This window comes from Bombina bombina, chromosome 8, assembly GCF_027579735.1.
Source record: "Bombina bombina isolate aBomBom1 chromosome 8, aBomBom1.pri, whole genome shotgun sequence".
NCBI lineage: Eukaryota > Metazoa > Chordata > Amphibia > Anura > Bombinatoridae > Bombina > Bombina bombina.
The window spans coordinates 118,037,601-118,064,040 of record NC_069506.1 but is presented as its reverse complement, the minus strand read 5'-3'; the positions used below and the strand labels follow the sequence as shown (position 1 = coordinate 118,064,040).

Genomic DNA, 26,440 nt, shown 5'->3' with positions numbered 1-26,440 from the left:
GAGGTTTTTACTAGCTTGCATAAAGGGTTAATTTTTTGTGGGCACTGGTTTGTTATGTGAATTTGGGACAAATGTTTTTGTGTCTGGGAGTAACGTTTTCTGTTTTATGGGACATTTGCTTGAGGGTTCTTTGGGGTTGTTTATAACCCACATGGCTTTCAGGCAGGGTTTGTTAGTTTTGTGTAGGCCCCAGCAACATCGAGGGAGGTGGGCGGGACCTACATTTACAAGCAGCAAGCAACTTCTCCTGAGGGCCTTCTGAGGGACTAATTGAAGCTTTAAACCCCATATTATCGTTCCTAAGGGCAGGTAGGGCCACATAAGAGCTGTGGCAAGGTGCTTATAGGGGTGTTTAACCGGTTTCAGACATTTCAATCCGGTTTTGTCATTTTGGGGTTTATTGCTTAACTTGTGGTGCAATCCTTCTAAAGCTTAGTGGGTACACTGTTAAAATTTCAGAAAAATTGAAGCAATTTTAACATGTTTTGCAGTTTGTGTGTGCCTTTTTTTTTTTTCTCTTAAAGGCACAGTACCGTTTTTGAAAATTGTGTTTTTTTCATTAAAGTGTTTTCGAAGCTTGCTTGCTTTATTACTGTCTGTTAAACATGTCTGACACTGAGGAAACTCATTGCTCAATTTGTTTAGAAGCCATTGTGGAACCCCCTCTTAGAATGTGTCCCACTTGTACTGATATGTCTATAAATTGCAAACAGCATATTTTGACTTATAAGAGTTTGGCATTAAATGATTCTCAGACAGAAGGAAATCAGGTTTTGCCATCTAGCTCTCCCCAAGTGTCACAACCAGTAACGCCCGCACAAGCGACGCCAAGTACTTCTAGTGCATCTATTTCTTTCAACTTGCAAGATATGGCCTCAGTTATTTATACTACCCTCACAGAGGTTTTATCTAAGCTGCCTGGGTTGCAAGGGAAGCACAGTAGCTCTGGGTTAAGAACAAATGCTTAGCCTTCTGACTCTTTAGTAGCCGTATCCGATATTCCCTCACAATGCCCTGAAGTAGGGATGAGGGATTTGCTGTCTGAGGGAGAGATTTCTGATTCAGGAAAGATGTTCTCTCAGACAGATTCAGATATGACGGCTTTTAAATTTAAGCTAGAGCACCTCCGCTTATTGCTCAGGGAGGTTTTAGCTACTCTGGATGATTGTGACCCTATTGTAGTTCCAGAGAAATTGTGTAAAATGGACAAATATTTAGAGGTTCCTGTTTACACTGATGTGTTTCCGGTCCCTAAGAGGATTTCGGACATTGTTACTAAGGAGTGGGATAAACCAGGTATTCCATTCTCTCCCCCTCCTGTTTTTAAGAAAAAGGTTTCCCATTTCTGACACCATAAAGGACTCATGGCAGATGGTCCCTAAGGTGGAGGAAGCTATTTCACAGTTGTGCTTTCATTAATCCTATGGATAAAAAGTTAGAGGGTCTCCTAAAGAAATTTTTTGTTCAAGGTTTTCTTCAACCTATAGCATGCATTGTTCCTGTAACCACTGCAGCTGCCTTTTGGTTTGAGGCTCTAGAAGAGGCTCTTCAGATGGAGACCCCACTAGATGATATTTTGGACAGAATTAAGGCTCTTAAGTTGGCTAATTCTTTTATTACAGACGCCGCTTTTCATCTTGCTGAATTAGCGACTAAGAATTCAGGTTTTGCCATTTTAGCGCGTAGAGCGTTATGGCTTAAGTCCTGGTCAGCTGATGTGTCATCTAAATCTATGCTTTTGTCCATCCCTTTCAAAGGTAAGACACTATTCGGGCCTGCATTAAAAGAGATCATTTCAGACATTACTAGAGGGAAGGGTCATACCCTCCCTCGGGATAAGTCAAATAAGACAAGGACCAAACAAAATCATTTCAAGAGTGGTACCTCTACCTCTTCACCTGCTGCAAAGCAAGAGGGAGACTTTACACAATCCAAGCCAACCTGGAGACCTAATCAGGCTTGGAACAAGGGTAAACAGGCCAAAAAGCCTGCTGCTGCCACTAAGTCAGCATGAAGGGGTAGCCCCCGATCCGGGACCGGATCTAGTAGGGGGCAGACTCTCTCTCTTTGCTCAGGCCTGGGCAGTAGAAATTGTAACCCAGGGATACCTTCTAGATTTCAAGGATTCCCCTCCAAGGGGGAGGTTCCATCTTTCTCAATTGTCTGTAAACCCGACAGAGGCGTTCTTACGCTGTGTAGAAGACCTTTTTACCATGGGAGTGATCTGCCCAGTTCCAAAAGCAGAACAGGGCCAGGGGTTCTACTCCAATCTGTTTATAGTTACCAAAAAGGAGGGAACCTTCAGACCAATTCTTGATCTCAAGATCCTAAACCAATTCCTAAGAGTTCCATCTTTCAAGATGGAGACCATTCAGACTATCTTACCATTGATCCAGGAGGGTCAATATGACTACCGTGGACTTAAAAGATGCATATCTGCACATTCCTATCCACAAAGATCACCAGTTCCTCAGGTTTGCCTTTCTGGATAACCATTATCAGTTTGTGGCTCTTCCTTTCGGGTTGGTCACGGCGCCGCAAATCTTCACGAAGGTGCTAGGGTCCCTTCTGGCGGTTCTAAGGCCACGGGGCATAGCAGTGGCGCCTTATCTAGACTACATTCTAATTCAAGCGTCGTCCTTCCAACTAGCCAAGTCTCACATGGACTTGGTGTTGGCCTTTCTAAGGTCTCACGGGTGGAAAGTGAACGTAAAAAAGAGTTCTTTCCCCCCCTCACAAGAGTTTCATTTCTAGGGATTCTGATAGACTCGGTGGACATGAAAATATTTCTGACGGAGGTCAGGAAACCAAAGATTTTGTCCACCTGCCGAGCTCTTCATTCCATTCCTCGGCCGTCAGTAGCTCAGTGTATGGAGGTAATCGGACTAATGGTAGCGGCAATGGACAGTTCAGTTTGCTCGCTTGCATCTCAGACCACTGCAACTATGCATGCTCAATCAGTGGAATGGGGATTATGTGGATTTATCTCCTCAGATAAATCTGGATCAAGAGACCAGAGCCTCTCTTCTTTGGTGATTGTCACAGGATCATCTGTCCCAGGGAATGTGTTTCCGCAGGCCAGAATGGGTTATAGTGACGACAGAGGCCAGTCTTCTGGGCTGGGGTGCAGTCTGGAATTCCCTGAAAGCTCAGGGTTTGTGGACTCGGGAGGAGGCTCTCCTATCGGTAAATATTCTGGAATTAAGAGCGATATTCAAAGCTCTCCAGGCATGGCCTCAGCTGGCTTCTGCCAGATTCATCAGGTTTCAGTCGGACAACAACACGACTGTGGCTTATATCAATCATCAGGGCGGAACAAAGAGTTCCTTAGCGATGATAAAGGTCTCAAGGATAATCCAATGGGCAGAGGCTCACTCTTGCCATCTGTCAGCGATCTATATCCCAGGTGTAGAGAACTGGGAGGCAGATTTTCTAAGTCGTCAGACTTTTCATCCGGGGGAGTGGGAACTCCATCCGGAGGTGTTTGCTCAGCTGGTTCGGCTATGGGGCACACCAGAGTTGGATCTGATGGCGTCTCGTCAGAACGCCAAACTTCCTTGTTACGGCTCCAGGTCAAGGGATCCTCGGGCTGTACAGATAGATGCTCTAGCAGTACCCTGGTCGTTCAACCTGGCTTATGTGTTTCCACCTTTCCCTCTCCTTCCACGTCTGATTGCCAGAATCAAACAGGAGAGAGCATCTGTGATTTTGATAGTGCCTGCGTGGCCACGCAGGACTTGGTATGCAGACCTGGTGGACATGTCATCCCTTCCACCATGGTCTCTGCCATTGTGACAGGACCTTCTGATTCAAGGTCCATTCAAGCATCCAAATCTAATTTCTCTGCAACTGACTGCTTGGAGATTGAACGCTTGATTCTATCAAAGCGGGGTTTCTCTGAGTCAGTCATAAATATCTTGATTCAGGCTTGAAAGCCTGTTACCAGGAAAATTTATCATAAGATATGGCGTAAATATCTTTTTTGGTGCAAATCCAAAGGCTTCTGGAGTAAAATCAAGATTCCTAGGATTTTGTCTTTTCTCCAAGAGGGATTGGAGAAAGGATTATCAGCTAGTTCCCTAAAGGGACAGATATCTGCTCTGTCTATTTTGTTGCACAAGCGTCTGGCAGATGTTCCAGACGTTCGTGCTTTTTGTCAGGCTTTAGTTAGAATTTATCTCTTCAGCTCGAAGAGTTTCTGAACTATCTGCATTACAATGTGACTCTCCTTATCTTGTGTTCCATGCTGATAAGGTGGTTTTGCGTACCAAGCCTGTGTTCCTACCTAAGGTTGTTACTAACAGGAATATCAATCAAGAAATTATTGTTCCTTCTCTGTGTCCTAATCCTTCTTGTAAGAAGGAACGTCTGCTGCACAACTTGGACGTGGTTCCTGCTTTAAAATATTATTTGCAGGCAACCAAAGATTTTCGTCAAACCTCTTCTTTGTTTGTTTATTCTGGAAAGCGTAGGGGTGAAAAGGCTACAGTGACTTCTCTTTCCTTTTGGCTGAAAAGCATCATCCGTTTGGCTTATGAGACTGCTGGACAGCAGCCTCCTGAAAGGATTACAGCTCATTCTACTAGAGCGGTAGCTTCCACATGGGCTTTTAAAAATGATGCTCCTGTTGAACAGATTTGTAAGGCTGCGACTTGGTCGTCGCTTCATACCTTTTCCAAATTTTATAAATTTGATACTTTTGCTTCTTTGGAGGCTATTTTTGGGAGAGAGGTTTTGCAAGCAGTGGTGCCTTCCGTTTAGGTTCCTGTCTTGTCCCTCCCTTCATCCGTGTCCTTAAGCTTTGGTATTGGTATCCCACAAGTTAGGATGAGTCCGTGGACTCGGTACGTCCACGGCCCGCCCTGTCTATTCAAGACAGATAGTATTATATTTTTTTTATGTAAACTTCAGTCGCCTCTGCACCTTTATAGTTTCTCCTTTTCTTCCTTGGCCTTTGGTCGAATGACTGGGGGGTGGAGTTAAGGGGGGGAGCTATATAGACAGCTCTGCTGTGGTGCTCTCTTTGCTACTTCCTGTCAGGAAGGACAATATCCCACAAGTTAGGATGAATCCGTGGACTCAGTAAATCGCAAAAGAGAGAGAAAATTGTTGAACTACTTTCTAGTCATAATACTTTAAGAGATTGCTTATGCTTGGTGGTGAGGCATTGGTTTTGAGGGGACCTAATTTTGATGATAAAATGATTCACTCTCAACCTTTAAATAGTAACCATTTAAAATGCACAGCCCATATATTACACCTATTTTCAAAAAATTCACAGATTTTCTTTTAATGTTTTATGAAGATATTTTTGTCCTTGGTTTCAGTGTAAGCCATTTTCATATCTTCAATTGTTTATCGTCAGTATTTTAGTTTTATCACATTTATATCTTACATGTTTAAAAAAAATCTAATTGTTAAATATTAATGGGATATCTGCTAAAGAGAACATTTGTTAACTGTATTTGTCTATTTATTAAAGCATTAAAAAGAGGCTTGCTTTTTTTGTTCCACTTTTTTTTTTGTTTTGTATTTAAAAAAATATCCCCTTAACATGCGATTTAGGCCTACAATGTGGAAGAACCATAGCCACATCCACCGCTACTAAAGTATTTCTCTTGAAGCGTAAGGCAGAGTAATGTGCAGAATAGGGACTTGCAGTAAAAACATGATGGTCATACAAGGAGTAGAACAAAACCATGGGAAAGCGTTATGAAAAGACTGCAGGATATCCAGGAGAAGTCTTAAATTAGACCGCAGGAATAGTAGGAAATGTCTTTATACTGTGTACCAGTGGTTCAAAAAATTATTTTTGGGATAGCCTTGACTTTTGTAGTAATCCAGTGATAGTCAAATACTTCCATGAATGTAATAGATAAACACACGTGTATTCATTGTAAAAGCAACTTTCTGTGAAGTCACTGTTTAATTCACCACTTACTAAAGAATGGAATATGGTGGGTGAAATAAAACACAGGATACAGAAAAGCCTCAAATGTTGCAGCTGGACTGTTAAATCGGCTACGATATTGAGAGTTTGAAAAAAAATGCCTCTGAAAATATCAGCATGGATTTCATCAAAAAGTAAGAATCCAAAAATATGAATTTTTGATAATTTTTTTTTTCCCCTCGCTTCTCTGTAAAAAATTAATTGTAAAATGTATTAAAGGGACACTCTACTCAAATGTGCACCCATATAAAAGAGCATAATTTTATGTTGGTATTTTTGTTCCTGAAAATGAAATATTAACTATTTTACATTTAAATTTAGAATACACCATCAGTTGTGCACTTTCTAACACAAAATGTCTTACAGGCACTTCCTACTAATGCCCAACAAGCATTAGCTGAAAGAGACTTACAGCCAATGGGCATTAAAAGGAAAAGTACACAACTGAATGTTTAAAAAAATCAATTTCTTTTTTTTTTTTGGTATAGATAAGTTTGGCCACATGTGGCCCGCTGTACTGTTTTTGCGCCCCCCCCTTGGAAAATCAGAACTAAGAATAGTTTGAAGCCTCAGGAAAAATCTGCACTGTGTTTTGGGGGGAATTTTGGTGGGTAGGCAAATGGGTTGACCACAACTTCAAAAGAACCCTCAAGGTGGAACAGCAGAAAGACCCTGCAACCTTACCGTTGTGCGTTTTCACATCCATAAATCTATTTTAAGGCTTCTAAAACATCTGTGGCTCCCATGTTTAAGGAAGCTAGCCATAACTGATATAGTTGACTTTTTTTTTTTTAAATACAGTATCCCTTTAAAGAACAGGAAGCTCCATTGCCCATGCCCTTATCTAGGGGTGTGCATTCTGATACTTTGGAAACATCTGAATGCTGAAGAAGGCGGACACTTGCCACATTTGTTTATTTTAAGAAAGTGCAACGTGCAAATCCAGATCTTAGTGTGTATTACTTTCAAAAGAATAAATGTGGCGAGTGGCTGCCATCTTCCTTTATCTTAATGCAATTCTTGCATTTGAACTGCTTTTACTGAGCTTTCAATTACTACATTAACAGTTGAAATTACATAAAATAAATGGCGGAGTTGTTTGGGACTATTCTATAAAACAATGCCTATGATAATCAATTGTATTATAAGGCTGTTACAGGACAGTATAAGATTTTGGGCTCCATTTAAAAACCAGCGACGGCTGTTTCGGAGCCCCAGCATGTTAGTCTCGCTCAGAGCAAGCCTGAAACACTAGTTCATTCGACCGGTGCTACTTAACCTATCCGACACTTTAGGCTGTGGATTGCAATCCTCTCTATCCCATCGGGTCAAGATGATTAACGTCCCCCTCTTGCGAGCGATTGACACAATCAGGTTGTGCAATGTTAAATGGACATTCCAGTCAAAATTTAAAGGCACATGGCTGAATTTCGTCTTTGGATAGAAACATATTTGCAATATACACATATTGACAAAAATGCTTCTAGTAGATGCCGGGCGGACAGGGGAGAATATGTATGCCCCTGTTCACCATGGAATAATAGTCATATGGAACAAGCACTTTAAGCTCTCTAAGTGCTGTGTTTAAAATGCTGGTGCACGGTGCATATTTAAATACACTTTTGAAACTGTTATAGCTTTTATTAGAAGCATTTTTGCTTATACATGTATATTACAAAAATGCTTATATTCAAAACTGAAATGTGTCATGTGGATTACAATTTTGGCTGGCATGTCCCTTTAACTTAAGGTAGTGTACTGCTGCCTGCTTGCCGCAAGGCTGGGCAGGCAAGGTTCAAGCCCTCGAACCTCGTCCCCCAGCCTTTAATAAATTGAGCCCTTTATGTTTAGAAGGTTGCATTGCTGTATGTTGCATCCAGCTTTTCTCTGTGCAATTTCTAGGACATTTTAAGTCTGAAATGGCTAAAAGGACATAAAACCTAGAATTTTTTTCTTTCACGGTTCCGATTGTAAATAAAAAATAAAATTAAACCAACCTCCCAATTTATCACTTATAATTTGTTGAAGGAGCTGCAATAAACTACTAGGAGCTAGTTTAAAACATCTGGTGAACCAATAACAGGCATTTAAGTGCAGACGCCAATCAGCAGCTAGCTCCCAGAATGCATTGCTGCTTCTGAACCAACCTGTATGCTTTTTAACAAACCTAGCAATTTAACAAATCAAATTTGATAAAAGTAAATTGGAAAGTTGTCTTTCTGAATCGTGAAAGAAAATATGTTATGGTTTTATGTTCCTTTAACTACTAAAAATCAGGGTGGGTTTGATTCAAATAAATATAAATCACTAGTCAACAAGACTTGATTTAAATGATTTTATACATACAGGTTTCATTTTTAGAATACATTTTCAGATTATTATTTTTTCAGTTATATCAGAAAATGATGGTTTAAGTAATATGCCATTAGATATACAGATTAATTATGGAATTATTGGAAGGTGAACTATATAAAGTTTAATAGATTAATCATTCGCATTTGATCAACTTTTCAGCTGTGCTTTTATTTGAAGGAAAACAATTGCCTCAATTTAAACGGATTTATTTATTTACTAAATAAAAAGTTAACCTTTTAATAACAATTTAAATAGTTTTATTTAAAACAACAACGTTATAGGTTTACTTTCACTGCTTGCTTCTCCCTCCTTTCACTTAGGGCCTAAGATCTAAGCCACTCCAAACAATCTTCTGTTCATTGAGCTTCTTGAAATTTAGTAAGGGGTTGATTCTGTGCACATAGAATTGCAAGGGAACAAAAAGGATTGTAAAACATGCCATTTTCTAGGTAGGCTCAGGAGCAGCAATGAATACTGGGAGTTGACTGCGGATTCCTGACTGCATGTAAATGCCTCCTGGTTCAACCAATGTGTTCAGGTAGCTCCCAGTATTGCGCTGTTGCCCCTTTGGGTTTATGTCCGTTTAACCGCTAGACGCCATTAGGCCGTTTCATGCCAGTTTTAACGCCTTTAGGAGGGCATGGAACATCCGAACATATGCGGCATCCAGCTCCCCTCCTGGTATAAACTCCAGAGTAATGGTCTATTTCTCATCTTTGTAGGTTTATTTTATAACATTTTTGCTGTGGAGATTAGTGTTATTTCTGCAGGCACCAATTCAGTTTTAAAACTATAATAAGAATATGTGATTATATTGTGTACTGTAGATGATCTTAGAGAGACCTCTGGGAGAGCATGACATCGTGAATGGATTAATAGAATTCATTTACCTCAAAAATTCAATTACAACCATGAAAATACAGCGTTATGCTACATAGTTAAAAACTTATCCTTATTTCAGGTTGAGTAACATTTTAGATCATTATGTATCTTAAATAGAAAACTGTTTAGATCGTTCAATTATTTTCTACTTTAAAAAAATAAATAAAATTTTAATCAATAAAAATCTAAATTTAAGTGGGAAAAAAAAACTAATTTTAAATAACTTTTTTTTTTTTTTTTTTTTATAAAAATTTTTTTTTTTCCAACCCTGCTAAAAATCTGTTATACACTTACTGCTTGATAGTAATTATAAATCATCTGGTGCGAGGTAAAAGTTTTCTATTTCATTACTTACCGTAATAAGTAATGGTGGTATTGCAATGTAAACAAAAAGTACTAACAAAACATGTCTCTGGTTTACTTTTTATCATCAAATGAGTTTTATCTTGGTATTAGTTAAAAGCTAAACCTAGGTAGGCTCATATGCTAATTTTTTTTTAAGCCCTTGAAGGCTGCCTCTTATCTGAATGCATTTGACAGTTTTTCATAGCTTGAGGATTTTAGTTTGTGTACCATATAAATAACATTGTACTCATGCCGGTGGAGTTACTTTTGAGAGGGCACTGGTTGGCTAAAATGCAAGTCTGTCAAAAGAACTGAAAATAAAGGGGGCAATCTGCAGAGGCTCAGATACAAGGTAATCCGAGGTAAAAAGTCTATTAAAGGAACAGTCAACACCAGAATTTTTGTTGTTTAAAAAGAAAGATAATCCCTTTATTACCCATTCCCCAGTTTTGCATAACCAACACAGTTATAATACACGTTTTACCTCTGTAATTATCTTGTATCTAAGCTTCTGCTGACTGCCCCCTTATTTCAGTTCTTTTGACAGACATGCAGTTTAGCCAATCAGTGCTCACTCCTAGGTCACTTGACGTGCATGAGCTCAATGTTATCTATATGAAACGTGAACTAATGCCCTCTAGTGGTCAAAATGTATTCAGATTAGAGGCAGTCTTCAAGGTCTAAGAAATTAGCATATGAACCTCCTAGTTTTAGCTTTCAACTAAGAATACCAAGAGAACAAAACAAAATTGGTGATAAAAGTAAATTGGGAAGTTGTTTAAAATTGCATGCCCTAGTTAAAACATGAGTTTTTTTTTTGGACTTGACTGTCCCTTTTAATATAGCCGTGTTTGTTATGCAAAACTGGGGAATGGGTGATAAAGGGATTAGCTATCTTTTAATTTAAAAAAAAATTGTAGTACTGTCCCTTTTTGAGTTCTAGATTTGCACAGATCTTAGTGTGTTCAAGTTTCACAAAAATATATTTTAGCTCCGAATGCAGATGGCCGCTTGTGCCTTTTGCCTATTTTCAGAGGTAACTGAAACCTCTGAATGCACATATCTAGTATGCAGTTATCAATATAGAATCTCAAATATGTGAGTATTGAGAATCGATTAAATATTAAGAATGATTGATCTATTTTTATTTTTCCCCTAATGAAATTATTTTTAAAATATGGGTTGTGGAAGTTTAATCAACATAGCTACAATTTTACATTTGTAGTTAAGGGGGAAAAAAGCTGATTCCTAGAGAAGATAGGTTCACAAACAAGCTCTTAATGAAAACTTTCACCTTGTTGAATGTAATAACGAATACTTTGTGCAGTGATTGGTAACTAGAAAATTAACACAGAATTGCCAAAATGCTGGTTAGCTTACTGGTGTATTTTACCATTTTGTAATTTGATTAGTTAACATTTGGACTCCAATGTGTTGTGTTAAGCAAATTAGTTATAATATAAACTTGAACTGGACTACAAGAGTTAAAGCGACAGTCAACACCAGAATTTTTGTTGTTTTAAAAGATAGATAATCCCTTAATTACCCATTCCCAACACGCTTCCAATAATACACTTTTTATCTCTGTAATTACCTTGTATCTAAGCCTCTGCAGACTGCCCCCTTAATTCAGTTCTTTTGACAGACTTGCATTTTAGCCAATCGGTGCTCACTTCTCCGTAAATTCACATGCATGAGTTCAATGTTATCTATATGAAAGACATGAACTAACACCCTCTAGTGGTGAAAAACTGCCCAAATGCATTTAGATTAGAGGCGGCCTTCAAGGTCTAAGAAATTAGCATATGAACCTCCTAGCTTTAGCTTTCAACTAAGGGTACCAAGAGAACAAAGCAAAATTGGTGATACATAGTCAATTGGAAAGTTGTTTTGTTTTGCACGAATATCCTCTTTATGAAGATAAAATAAGTTTTGACTAGACTTGTGCAACACTGAAAAATTATTTTCGGGTGAATCATTCGGAACAAATATTCTGAAAATGTAGTAATTTGTTTGCTACACTATTTAATATTCATTTAGTTAAAATCGAATACTGAATATTCGCTAAGATTTTAAATTTGTTTTTATTAAAACAAATGTAAATGTTCCTTCACTACAGGTAAAAAGTATCACCTGCAGTTTTATACTTTTTTAAATTTCTTTATGTATGCATCACCTTTACATAAGTTGACGCAGGGAACACCACTTTGTGAGACACACTGATCTGCTCTAAATAGAATTAGGACAGGGCTTCGTAGTATTGGTAAGATTTCTTACAGTACCTTCCAAGCCCAGAGAGCTTTATAGAATCGGGACCATAAAGAGAAGCTTTCTTTCTAAATATGGGATCCATTAAACATGGGATTTAACTCATGGCCACTAGGAGGAGGCAAAGATTCTTAAAACTTTCAAGAGTACTTAATCCTTACCACCTCAATGGTATGCCAGTTAAATAGTTGCCTCCCAGAAGGAAGATGAACAATTGAGGTGCTGCATGTCTGAAGACTTAGCAGAAAAGGAGCAAACTGAGGCGCTCTATCTAGCTAAAATTATATATACCTATGTGTGTATGTATATATTATTCATAGTAATGCCACATCCACTTTTAATAGGTATAAACTCCCCTATTTTTTTGCCACCTTCTTTGTGTGTGTGTTTTTGTTTTGTTCTTCCTTCTCTAATTATTGTACTTTTAAATTTCCCATTATTAAGAGTTGGTATCTTAAGGCTAAAGGCTGTATGTCTCTTGGGATTTCAGCTTTGCACATCCAACTTCTAGCACATGTTCATAAAGTTATACACGTTTGGTGTGTTTTGTGTGCATGCAGCATTTAGAATAGTCAAATAGTCCACACCTGCTCAAAACTAGATAACTTCCTGTCTTAACCATATATTCCAGTAGGCAGCTCTGTCACTTATTACTCCAAAGATTATTGCATGTGTTGTGAAACTGAAACATGAGCAAACAAGTTTTTTATATTTAAAATTAATCGATTTTCCCGATTATGCGGATTTAATTATCTTCCTCACTCTTTAGTCTATACACAAACTGAGGCACTAGGAGAAGCCTAAAGTAATTTCACTTTACAGAGAATACTTTCTTCTCCCATTGCATGGAAGGATTTGTGTATTCACTGCCAAGCTGATCCTAACAAGGCCACAGATAATGTATGGTAATGTGCTTATGCTACTCCTGATTGACTCATTGGGGCCAATTTACCAAAGTGCGAGCAGACTGGTACGCTGTCGGCATTTATCATTGCTCAAGCAGTTGTTGTGCAATGCTGCCCCTGCAGATTTGCGGCCAATCGGGCCCCTTGCATGGGGGTTGTCAATCAGCCCGATCGTATAAGATCAGGCGGAATGATGTCCGCGGACTCAGAGCAGGCGGACAAGTTATGGAGCAGCGGTCTTTAGACCGCTGCTTCATAACTACTGTTTCTGACGAGCCTGAAGCGGCATCAAGCTCCATTCAGAGCTTGATAATTCGGCCCCATTGACTGTGTCCATCTCAGGAGTGGCAATGCATTACAAATCTTGATCAGGAAAGTAACTGTTCAACCTCTTTTTGGGTTTAAACACAGTTTACATGGTTCATAGGTCAATGACCCCACTGGAATAATAATGTTTTTTTTTTGTACATCCACAAAATGTACTCCACATACTACCATGCAAAGTAGATCCTCTTGCCACTTGAGTTATAAACAATCTATAAAACATCTTTCATCAGTTTTTGTGTTATATAAAGGGATATGTAGCAGGGGGCGCACTTTAGCAATTAAATACCAGAGCTATTACTAATCGGATTACTCTGCTTTTAGTGTATAGTATCTTAGTCCTTTCTATTTTCCTATGAGGGTTATGTGTTTTGTGTATTTTGACACAATTTTGCTACCTTTTTAGTTTGTGAGAATAAAACAGTGAGGACTACAGGGGCGAAATGTTTACAGAATACACCAGACCTGTAGGAGAAATTTCAGCTACTCCCATAGAATGCCTCTGTTTAGCCCCCTAGCAGAGGTGGGGAAACTCATTTTACAATAAGGAAAAATAAGTTATGAATTTTGTATTATAATTTTGAATATCACAGCATTTTGTTGTTTTTTTTTGCATGTGCACTATAGTTTTACCATTTCTACTATACACCTTAAACTATATCTTTCCTTTATAATTTCAATACAAATTTTAATTTTTATTAACTATTTTTTTGCAGAACCACTTAAAACAATACAATAGTTTACTGTATATTTTTAGGTCAGTATTTAATTTTATTTTAAATTCTTTTTTTTTCTTCTTTTTTTTTAAATATATTTTTTTAAACCTTTGGTAATGTATGCATAGCCTTCACATACTTAAAAGCAAGTAAATACACCTTTGAGACATGCTGTTCTCAAGGTAAACACTGCCTATATACTACATGCGCTTCTCTGATGAAAACGCGAAACGTGTCAGATAGGAGCTTTACCCTGTGTCTTTATTGAAGCCTGCTCATCAATAAACCTTTTGTATTCACTGTGAGACCCAGTGTTTTCCTTTCCTCATCTTATATATAGAATTAGAACAGGGACTGCATAATACTGCCGAGACTTCTTATACAATCTCCCAATTCCATAGAACTTTTTAGAGTCAGGCCTATAGTCCGTTTCGGAGCAGCAGTATGCTACTGGGAATTTTCTGGTGGCTATGTACATTGCTGGCTTCAGCTATATTTATGAGCATTTTTTTCTGCAGTTTTATATCTCTTTTTAATTGTTGGAATACATTTAAATTTATAATCCACATTTTATTTTATAAAATATTTTAAATTAATAAATCATGTTGAGATTCTACTGAGGGTGTCCCATTTCTTTAGATATATGGAGCATTTTGTTTTGTGATACAAGAGTGAAAAGACTAAGGATAATCTTCAAGAATGTCTTTATAATTTATGGGGGGGGTATACTATTTTTTCTTTTTTGCCGATTTCTTCAACTAGTATAAAATAGTCCTTTTAAACTTTGAAAGTGACATTTGGAATTCTCTGCTTATCTAGTAGGCAATGGTGGGTTGGGAAGTAATTCTTTTGTAAATTATTTTTGCAAATTTGAGTCATATTTTTATATATGGAAAGATGTTTTCTTTATTGTCATCAGCTAACACAGCTCTAAATCTTTTAGATATTGTAAAATAAATCTAACTACTGTAAGAAAGGTCACCCATCTGCAGCCCCTGTATTTGCCCTCATACATAACATTTTAATAAAGCCTTATCCTTGGAACAAAATCTCATCTAATTAAAATGTACGCATTTATTTGCTCCCAGAAACCTCTTAGCAGTTTTAAATTGCAGAACCTGAGGCCATTATGTTTGTAAATCTATTTAGATTCAACTTACGTAAAATATTAATTGCTGTCTTGAAATCTAAATAAAAATGTACTGTTAATTTAGACATTTTTTGTTTCTGATATTGGTATTCAATTTAGACTCAATGGCTCATCTATTGTATGTGAATGTTTTACTGAGCCAATAAAGTGCTATCATTTTTATAAAGCAAATCCATGTTATCAGTGTGAATTCCTAAACTGCTTGCATCCACATTAACCTAATGCACATATTTCACGCCATAAGTCTTGACTGGAAGGTGTATAGCTTCCTTTCAGTTGGAGCAGAAAGAAGCACATTCTAGAAGTGTTTTGGGTCTCCCCAACTTCCTCTATATGCGCCTTCCTTTTTCTGCTGCATTTAGTTCTGCTTTTCCGCTTCTGTAGTATGTGCTCTATCATTGGTTATTTTGTAACACTGAATAAGACTGAAACAGAAGACTCCTGCAGCTGCTAGTGTTTCACACCTTGCCCAGGAATGACTGGAGCCAGCCAGCCTGTACATGAAGCTTCCCTGGGTTTTTTTCTAGTTCATATGCTGACTGTGCTCTTGTTGTTGGCCCATATCCCCAATATATAGCAACTCTGAAGCTCTCCTGCATCTCCGCTCATCTTTAAAGGGACATACAATTCAAAATGGTTCTTTCATGATTCAAATAGAACACACAATTTTCCAACTTACGTCTTATCAAATGTTCTTATTTTTCTTGTTATCTTTTGTTGAAAAGCAGGAAAGTACATTCAGGTGTGCACGTTTCTGCAGCATTTTTTAAACAATGTTATACATTAGCAAGAGCACTAGATGGCAGCACTACATTTCATGTATTGCTTCAGGCATGTGCATGCTACCCATCTTGATATCTCTTCAACAAAGAATAACATGAGAATGAAGCAAATTTGTTTATAGAAGTAAATTGGAAACCTTTTTAAAATGTTATTCTCTATCTGGATAATAAGAGAAAAAAAATTGGGTTTCATGTTCTTTTTAACCCCTTAATGACACAACGTACCCTGTACGTCGATGGATTTTAAGGGTTTTCCTGCCTTTAACCGCATGGGTCTCTCTGCCAGCGGTAAGACCATGCTATTATACGGTCCCTCCTGAAATAGCCCGCCCCATAGAAAGACCAGCGACATACAAGGACTACAGTAAGCATTTCTTTCATGATTCAGATAGAGTGCACAATTTTTTAAATACTCTTCCAATTTATCAGACAACAAATCTGCTCTTTTGAATAAGTGCTATTGCATTAACTTTTTTTTTAAATGCATGTTTTGTGCAATCTTAATGTATTTAATTGTCCTTTGACTACCTTGAGACATAATGAAGTATTTTTCAGAATCTAAGACCTAAAGAATTTTATTATTTTATTCCAACTTGCTGTCAAAAGAACTCTTTGTAAGGACTTAGCAGGGAACCGTATATTTCTTGAGGTTTTTTTTTATTCCTACATTTGTCATTCATTTCCTCCAGTCATGTAGAATGCCATGGGATACAACTGTATTTTTGATTAATTTATTCCCCAATTTTTCCCTACATGTTTTTTTCAGTACTTTCACTTTTGTAAATTTTAGGTTTTCCCAATACACAGGATGGGTTCTACTATGTCAAAAATTAAACTTGAAGTTAGACTAGTATTTTTGCCACTTCGACCACAAACTCTCGTTTTACCAAGCAGCTCTAAGTTTCATGTTTCGTGCAGACCCCTTTCCTGCTATGCATATGAGACATAAGGTCTGATCAAAAAACTTGAGGCATTTAGAGAAACTATGCAGAATAAGTTTTTTTTTTTATGCATTATATTGTGATGTTAGTGTCTTGCCTTCACAACCAGCACTCTGCATATTTAGACAGATCGCACTGACACGGCTTCCTAGATCTCAACAGAGAGAGCTTTAAATTATCAGGCCCTTGGCCTAACATTAGTTTTTTCTTCCTCTTTCTTTTCCATTAACAAATAAACTGAAACAACCTGCCAAACAAAGTGGAGGTAACTGGTACTTCAGCTGGCCCTATGAACTAGTCAAAATGATGAAAGAATACCTGTATGACATTTTGGCTTTCTTGATTCCCAATCTTTCTGTGAAAGCACTGTTGGGCTACTTCCATGAGTGTAGCAGTCTCTCTTAAGGGTTTTATGGCTCAATCCCTTAAGGACCTGCAACGTACCTTATACGTCGCTGGTCTTTCTATGGGGGTTAAATTTTAATAGAGCGGTCTAGCCTTCAGTGGCGAGACCATGCTATTTCCAGTGACCAGAAGGAGGAAGGGGTTAATAGTGCAGTCACACCGCTTGTGGCAGGACCTGTGCTTTATACCCAAAAAAAACATTGACAGGCGACGTACAGGATTAAGGAGTTAAAATATTGTGACACCACAAATGTATCCAATTATATTCTTATAATAAGAATATTCCTGTTAGGTATAAAATCCTCTTGGGTATTGCCAGATTCCAAAGGTGGCAAGATAATTTTCTTTCTCAGGGTGCAAAGGAAAATCCTAGTGTTCATTTTTTCAGAGACCTTCATTTAGTAGTAACTGAAATAGTACCAGTACATTTTTCTGGACATTTCAGTCTAGCTCTTCTTAGCATGCATTCCGAACCAGATCTAAGGAAGTCCTATCCAATCATTCTCATCACTTAGGAGCTTCACAGACTTAAAGGGACAGGCAACCATATAATTGTTATTGTTTTAAAAGATAGATAATCCCTTTATTACTCATTCCCCAGTTTTGCATAGCCAACACAGTTATATTAATGTACTTTTTTACCTTTGTGATTACCTTGTATCTAGGAACCTTCTTCCAGCCCCCTGATCACATGACTGTGACTGTTTATTATCTATTGTCTTAAATGTAGCATTGTTTTGTGCTAAATCTTAAATAACCCCCTGTGCCTGAACACAGTGTTATCTATATGGCCCACGTGTACTTTCTGTCTCTTTGTGTTGAAAAGAGATTTTAAAAGCATGTGATAAGAGGCAGCCCTCAAAGGCTTAGAAATTGGCATATGAGCCTACCTATGTTTAGTTTAAACTAAGAATACCAAGAGAAAAAAGCAAATTTGATGATAAAAGTATATTGGAAAGTCAATTAAAATTAAAAGTCCTATCTGAATAATGAAAGTTTAATTTATACTTGACTGTCCCTTTAAAGGATTTTGTCAGGCTTGGGACTCATTTCCATTGAGGTGGTAAATTGTCGGAACTTGTGATAAAAATCTTTTATCTCCATTAAAATCTATGGAGATTTGGTGACAATGTTTGTTTTAAGGTGTTGATAAACTTTTGTGAAACATGCAATGCTTCTGTGTTTTTTGCCTTGTGCTGCTTGGTAGTCTGTGAAGGGTAAGGCTTTAGGGCAAATGATTAAGAACCTTAAAGTATTTTTTTTTTTTTTTTTTTCCTGTATCAAAAAAAGGTTTAGGGATTTATTTTGTACTTCTTAATCATTCGGAATAAATGCAACCACCTGGGGCGGCAAATCATTTGTTCTTTACCTGTAACTAATTTACTTCCTGGTAGTCATCAGAACTGAATGTTTACCTTCATGCTTACAGGCAGTTTCATCAAACAAATTACTAAATTCATCAAACATTTTCAAGCACAACTAAAACTCACTTTTCAAGGTACATTAATTAATGAACCAATGTTGTCCTTCAATTTAGGTCACTGTAAATTTAGATATAATTTAAATATATATTTTTTAGATGTATAACATATATAAACATGAACGTTATACTGCTTATAGTACACATCCGCAAATAAATGTTATAATCTATATTGTGCAATCTACCACTCCCCTCCCCCCCCAAAAAAAAAAAGTTTGAATATGATTTGAGAAAAATGACTCTGAATTCATCAAAAGCATTTTACAACCACAGCATATATTTATCATCACTATGCAGTGAACAGTGTAATGCATTGGTTTTCAAACCTGTCCTTGGGCCTCCCTAACAGGCCACATTTTGAGGATATCTGAACGAGAGCACAGATGAAACAATCGACTGATTAGTAACCATGGTTATTTTACCTTCTCACCCAAGGTAATCCTGAAAACCTGGCCTGTTAGGGTGGCCTGAAAACAGGTTTGAAAACCAGTGGTGTAATGTATCGCACAACTAAAATCACTTTTCTAGGTACATTAACCTTAATTTATGAACCAATGTGGTTTCTTTCAATTTAGGTCACTGTGGAAATTTAGATATACATCTAAAAATATATTTATTTCATGTAAGTGGCAAGAGTCAATGAGCTAGTGATGTATGGGATATACATTCCTACCAGGAGGGGGCAAAGTTTCCCAAACATCAAAATGCCTATAAATACACCTCCCACCACACACACCTCAGTTTTACAAACTTTGCCTCCTATGGAGGTGGTGAAGTAAGTTGTGCTTGATTTCTTCTGTGATAGGCGCTTCTAAGCATTCTGAAGCCCAATTCCTCAGAGTACAGTGTTTATCAGAGGGATGTGATGGGAGTATAACATATAAACTTGAAAGTTATACTGCTTACAGTGCACATCTGCAAAACAATATTAGTCATATAATCTATATTGTGTAATCTACTTTACTTTTTTTTCCTCCCCCAAACACATTTTCTTGAATATAATTCATTTTTAGTATATGTGTTTGGAAAAATAGTCTTGGCAGTAATGATTTTATATCTGCAGGTAGACGGGGGAAAAAATGTAGCGCTAGTAGTGAATACAAAAGCTTGAACATGTTTCCTATGTGCTTTACAAAGTCCTCTTTATATCAGAGTGCTGCATTACAACAGCTGATGAGCTCCCACTGTTGAACAAAGTTGTGTGCAAAATTCAAAATTGCCATTATCGAATTATCAAACTTGTTTTACAATCCGTTGAAAGAACACATTTTTTTTTATTTTCTTAAAATATATACAAGTAAGAGTAATGTAAGGCAATGCCTTCACTTTTCATTGTGATTTCCAAGTTCCTTAACTCCAAAACATTCAGATATACACAGAATGGAATTTTGCACATGTTGGACAGAAACAAAAGGATCAAGCCACGACCAGAGAGATTTCAGAACTGTAAAGACCATTTTGACCTTGTTATTACATGCGAGGAAAGAGTTTACGATCAAGTAGTAGAAGGTATGAAAAACGCAATGTTGTGTGTGTTTTTGAATTGAGATGTAAAACTGTTTAAAACTTAGTTCAGTTCTGTTGTTGAACAAAGGGTACCATCTCTCCATAAGGTTTATGGATTTTAACAGCTTTATGAAATGCACATTTTGTGTTTTTTTTTGTGTGTTTTTTTTAAACTATTTCTGCATATTGTAGGCTGCTTTTCAGAAAATGTGTTAACACCCAGGCAAAATGTGAATCGAAAACAGAAAGAAATGTACCCAATGTAGCCTGGCTACAATGTACCCATGTAGCCTGTACCCAATCTGTCTCAATGGGTTACTGCAAGTGCAGAATTCACAAACCATATCAACACATATAACTAGTGACTGCTCAAAGTTTACTGGATCCAAAGTCTAGAATGCAGCAGCTGCTTTTTAGAAAAAATGGATTTTCAGTATAAAAAAAAATGCAATAAATGTCTCTTTAAAAGTAACTACACTTTACCGGCCTTGCACCCTCTAAAAGCTACAGTAAAGTCAAAATTAAACTTTCATGATTCAGATAGAGTAGACTATTTTTAATCAACTTAACCTTTTACTTCTATAATCCTATTTTGCTTTATTCTTGTGGTATCCTTTGTTGAAAAGCTTACTGGGAGCTAGGTGCTTTTTGGTAGCTGAACATATTTGCCTCACCCAATGTGTTCAGCTAGGTGGCAGTAGTGCATTTCTTATCCTTCAACAAAGGATACCAAAAGCATAAAGCAAATTTTGAATATGTAAACTGGAAAATGTATTTAAAATTTGCCTCTGTCTGATTCATGAAAGAAAAATTTTGGATTTCATGTCCCTTTTTAAAAAGTCACTTACTAGATGAAAAGTATTAACAGCTTATCTGCCCAACTCCATGGAGATCAGTCTCAGGTCTCACTAAATACAATGTTGTGCCAGGGGCGTATTTTGGTCTAGGCAAACAAGGCACTTGCCTAGGGAGGGGGGGGCAGCACTTTTTGAGTCTCACTACACACACACTCACTATACCCACACACACTCACTGCACTACACTCACTCTCGCTACACCCACACATGCACTTACTGCACTACATACTCACTGCACTACACACACTCGCTACACCCACACACGGGCTCACTGCACTACACACACTCGCTACACCCACACACGGGCTCACTGCACTACATACTAACTACACACTCTACACGCGCTCACTGCAATACATACACTCACCATAAACATAGATTTTGGAAATGCTATGACAAAAAAAATTCCCATTGCACCCTCACCTACAAATATTATGGCCAAAAAAGGCCTAAAACCTGGTGGGTGGGGCAGCAGAATTTTTAGTGCCTAGGGCAGCACAAAACCTAAATACGCCACTGGTTTGTGCTAATATTTTTATTGGTTGGGTAAAATCCAAATGCCATTCTACCTACTGATTATCAAAGTGAAGACTCTGAAAAAGCCAAACATTGATTATCTATTAGACAGGTGTAATTTTACATTGTTGTGAATCTTTTTTTTTTTATCACCATCATTCTGAAGTTTTTTCCTTTCTTGTGTAGATTTAAATTCACGAGAGCAAGAGACATGTCAGCCAGTGCACGTAATAAATGTTGATATTCAAGACAACCACGAAGAAGCAACTTTAGGCGCATTTTTAATATGTGAACTTTGCCAATGTGTAAGTAACTTTGTCAGTGCTATTGTTCTGTACAAGTTTTAGAAGTTTTTAAAATACTGACAATACTTTTTAAAGTACTACTTAATCCATTAAAATGTATCCATATTAATAGTATCTCATGATGGGCTGTTTATGAATGTGTGTGACATTGAGGGGAGGGTAATTAAGGTTTATGCGTGGAGTAGGCAATATAAGGACTTACCTTTTTGAAAGCAACTTAAAGGGACAGTAGTCAAAATTTTAGTTTTGTGATAGAGCATGTAATTTAATTATTTTTTTTATGTATTCTGTTATCCAGTTAGCTTAATTTGTTTGGTATTTTTTGTTGAAATGCATACCTAAGTAGGCAGTAGCAGCAATGCACGACTGGGAGATAACTGCACATATATGCCTCTTGTCTGACTCACCCAATGAATGATTGGAAAGTTGATTAATATTGTATGCTCTATCTGAATTATCAAAGAAAAAAAAAGTTTTTGTCCTGTTCTCCCCCCCCCATGTGATTATGCAGGTTACACAGTTGATCAGAACATGCATGTTTTCTCTCACTTCCATATAAATAAGTTGAAATGCCTTGCAGGAGCCTCACACCAACAGATGTTTTGCCTCCTGTTAGTACAGTACACTTCCTACTGCAAGGGTTGGCCCCTCCCTGTGACCTTTTAAAAAGGTCCTAACCTCACAGGCATTTAAGATCCTTTTTCTTTTGGCTTTTTCTCAGTGGATTTATCGACTATGGCTAATGATACAATTTAAGTAATGGCATTAAGACAGGAATTTCCTTTAATAACATGTATTTATTTTACAGATGTTGGATGTTATTTAAGAAGTGATTATAGGTTTAACATATTCTCCTTTAAGCCATAGGTTTCTGCACTTTATTTTCCCCCATTTTATCTTGAAGTTGAAATTTTGTTGTTGGAATTAAATTGTATTGTCTTTAAAGGTCTGGGTTATTTATAAAATATAATTTTAGTTCTGCAAGTTTATCCTTTGCACAAAGTTTTTTTCAAAGTCATTAACTTCGCCAGTAGTATTGTTTACATCTAAACACATTCCTTCCTTATCTGAAGTTTCCATCATAAGGTGTATTTCAAGTGTCCCCCTTTATGCCGAAGGTAGTTGTTAAATTTCATCTCTATTCTGTTGGCAAAAACTTCCAAACTTTATTTAGTGAATAGGATTTTCTTTGCAATCATAACAGCCTAAGGAAAAAAATATAAAGCCGTGTATTTTAACAACTATTATTCTGTTACCAAAGTACATAGATAATACATTGCATGTGTAAATAAAGTACATTACATATAAATTACCATACTTTTTCTATTTTGAATAAACCGCTTCATGCCGCTATCTCTCATTAGCAGACAGTCCCGGCAAACAGTCACTGAAATGGCTCAAAGCAATTGACCAATGAGATTGATTATTCAAATTAGCTAAGGGACAATGCGTGATCCCGGCCACATGACTAAAACGCACTTGCTAAACATTACTCACTTGAGCACTGAGAGTAACAATCACGTGACTACGATAGACACAAATACTTCTCCTACTGACAGCCTTGCTAAAACAAAGGAATTATGGGATTAAATATGGAGGTGCGCGCTCCTGAGTGCTATATGTAGAGCCATCTGTGAATGGCTTTGCATAATTGGGTAAACGGAGGGAGTGCAAAATAGTGAATTTGTATATTGTTCATTAGATTAAAACTTTAAAAATATATAATTAGTAAAAATCATTTTAATATGTTTGTTTTAAATAGTTTTTTATTTTTGAAGGTTTACTGTCCCTTTAAGCTTATTCCGCTCAACTGGTTGCATTTGTGAGTCTGTCATTATGATGCTTTAGTGAAACGGTAATGCAGGACAGTCACGTGGTCATTGTTGTATACTTCAATTTAATTTACAGATAGATTTGTAATTACAGACCATGCTTCCTCAGTCTTTTTTTTTTTCCCCCCAACTCTCCCTTGCCTAACCTGCCATGTTTTTGTGTGTGTTCATGCCTTTCAAAATGATTTTACACTCAAACCCCCTTCTTTCTTTTCCTCCCTTTTTCTGTATAGGTTCTTGCTTTGTGTACCCATTACCTCTAGACTTTTGTGAGGCACTTCTACTTAAAGGGACACGAAACCCCCACAAAAAATTCAGAGGATACAATTTTAAACAACTTTCCAATTTACTTCTATTGTCAAATTTGCTTTCCAATTTACTTCTATTATCAAATTCATTCTCTTGGTGTCCTTTATTGAAGGAGCAGCATTGCTCAACTGGGAGCTAGCTGAACACATCAGTAATCCGATAACAAGTCATATGTGCAGCCACCAATCAGCTGGTAGCTCCTTCCTAAGAATGCTATTCTACAAAGGATACCAAGAGAATGAAGCAAATTAGATAATAGAAATAAGTTTGCCTTTAAGTCAGTATTCAAAAGCAAATATGCTCCAATAGTTATATGCTTCTACTTTGAGTGTTTAGAAATTGATGCATCAATGTAAAGGGGTTGATTTATCAAAGGCTTTCGCCAGCCTTTGATCCCCTACAGCTGCAGGTTCTCACACGAGAACCTGCACGCCGTATTTAACAAGTAGCGGTCATCATACCGCTGCTTTGCTGACCTCTTCGCCACCTCTTGTTTGGCGAAATTCAATCTCCCTGGTCTTTTCTGACCGGGGAGATTGACAGCTCCTGCCCGCACGTGTTTGGCTGTGTTTGGGCAGGGGCGGGATTCAGGAGAATTCAGACCGCCAGAGGCAAGCTGCGGCGGACAGGGGCTTGTATATGCGCCCCTGTCCACCTTAGTTTGATAAATCGCTCCCTTTAAAACAGCCGTTGTTGTGGCTACATGTATATTATAATTTTTTGCAGGTATTTTGTAGTTTTGAGATAATTTAAGTCTTATACCTTGTGATTGTTTATATAAAACCATTTTATTTATGTGCCATAATACTTTTTCCCCTCCAGATACAACATACAGAAGACATGGAAAATGAGATAGATGAACTACTTCAAGAGTTCGAAGACAAAAGTGCACGGACCTTTCTTCACACTATTTGCTTTTATTGATGAAAATCCTCTCAGGCCTTATTAAAGATTCTTGCATTTCTGACTCAAACCTTTTCATTTTTTTTTATTTTTTTTTTCTCCCTCCAAAGTGTTTCATTCATTCAGGTATTCTGTCCAGAAAGGCAGGGATGTATAAACTGTGTATATATGGAAAAGAAAATATAGACTATGACCGATATTAAAAAGAAAATCAAGATGACCTAAATTGTGCTGGATAAAGTATTATTTTAATTTTTTATATATATATATACTAATTTTCCACACAAGGATTCTTCTGTTGTGGTTCCGTTTTGCTTTTTTTTGTTTTTTTTAAATATATATATATATATATATATATATATATATATATATATATATATATAACCCCTTGACTGACAGAAGAAATAGGAAACATTATTAATGGACCTGCTGTCAGTTTAGGGGTTAGTGATACTGACTTAAAATGCTGTAATAGCAGACCTGCAAATATGAATATTAATATCTGTAATATAATAGGTAATAAATTGGAACTTTGTCCAAGAACATTGTTTGTACTTTTTTTTTCCTGACAATATTTCAACTGTTATTAAACAACTGTTTATTTTACTTTGTAGTCTTGTTGAACTAAAACTAGTGACACAAATTTACAGCAAAATAGCCATCTCTTCTCCTTCTCAGGAAATGCACACAATGTTTTTATTATACAGACTGTCATTCAGCTTGTAGGTTAAAATGAGATTAATTGGTTGAAAATTAAAGGACAATTAAACGGGTGAATTATTTACAAATACATAATAAAAATACAACGCTATGGCAGTCATTTATTTATTTTTCTAACACATTTCAAAATGTCATTCCATTTTCTTTCATGTAATAAGCAAGAGTCCATGAGCTAGTAACGTATGGGATATACATTCCTACCAGGAGGGGCAAAGTTTCCCAAACCTCGAAATGCCTACAAATACACCCCTCACCACACCCACAAATCAGTTTTACAAACTTTGCCTCCCGTGGAGGTGGTGAAGTAAGTTTGTGCTAGATTCTACGTTGATATGCGCTTCGCAGCAGGCTAGAGCCCGGTTTTCCTCTGTGTGCAGTGAATGTCAGAGGGATGTGAGGAGAGTATTGCCTATTTGAATCCAATGGTCTCCTTCTACAGGATCTATTTCATAGGTTCTCTGTTATCGGTCGTAGAGATTCATCTCTTACCTCCCTTTTCAGATCAACGATATACTCTTATATACCATTACCTCTACTGATTCTCATTTCAGTACTGGTTTGGCTTTCTAATACATGTAGATGAGTGTCCTGGGGTAAGTAAGTCTTATTTTTTGTGACACTCTAAGCTATGGTTGGGCACTTTTATATAAAGTTCTAAATATATCTGTTTAAACATTTATTTGCCTTGATTCAGGATGATCAATATTCCTTATTTCAGACAGTCAGTTTCATTATTTGGGATAATGCATATGAATTTAAAAATTTTTTCTTACCTTAAAATTGTTTTTATTTGTCTTTTTTCCCTGTGGGCTGTTAGGCTCGCGGGGGCTGAAAATGCTTCATTTTATTGCGTCATTCTTGGCGCAGACTTTTTTGGCACAAAAAATTTCTTTGTCATTTCCGGCATCATTCTTGTCGCCGGAAGTTGTTCGTGATTGCGTAATTTTTTTGACGTTTTGCACCAAAATTGTCGGCGTCACCGGATGTGG

General features: G+C 37.1%; 1 protein-coding gene across 1 annotated transcript in view; it reads left to right on the top strand.

Moving 5' to 3' along the window:
• The window catches only part of SSU72 (SSU72 homolog, RNA polymerase II CTD phosphatase), a 195,692-nt gene extending 170,355 nt beyond the window's left edge, over window positions 1-25,337 (top strand). The window contains exons 3-5 of the mRNA XM_053690534.1: window positions 19,873-20,012; window positions 21,569-21,687; window positions 24,651-25,337. Coding sequence (XP_053546509.1) covers window positions 19,873-20,012; window positions 21,569-21,687; window positions 24,651-24,752 — 361 coding nt within the window. The 3' untranslated portion in view covers window positions 24,753-25,337. The remainder of the gene's footprint in view (window positions 1-19,872; window positions 20,013-21,568; window positions 21,688-24,650) is intronic.
• Window positions 25,338-26,440: the final 1,103 nt, after the last annotated feature.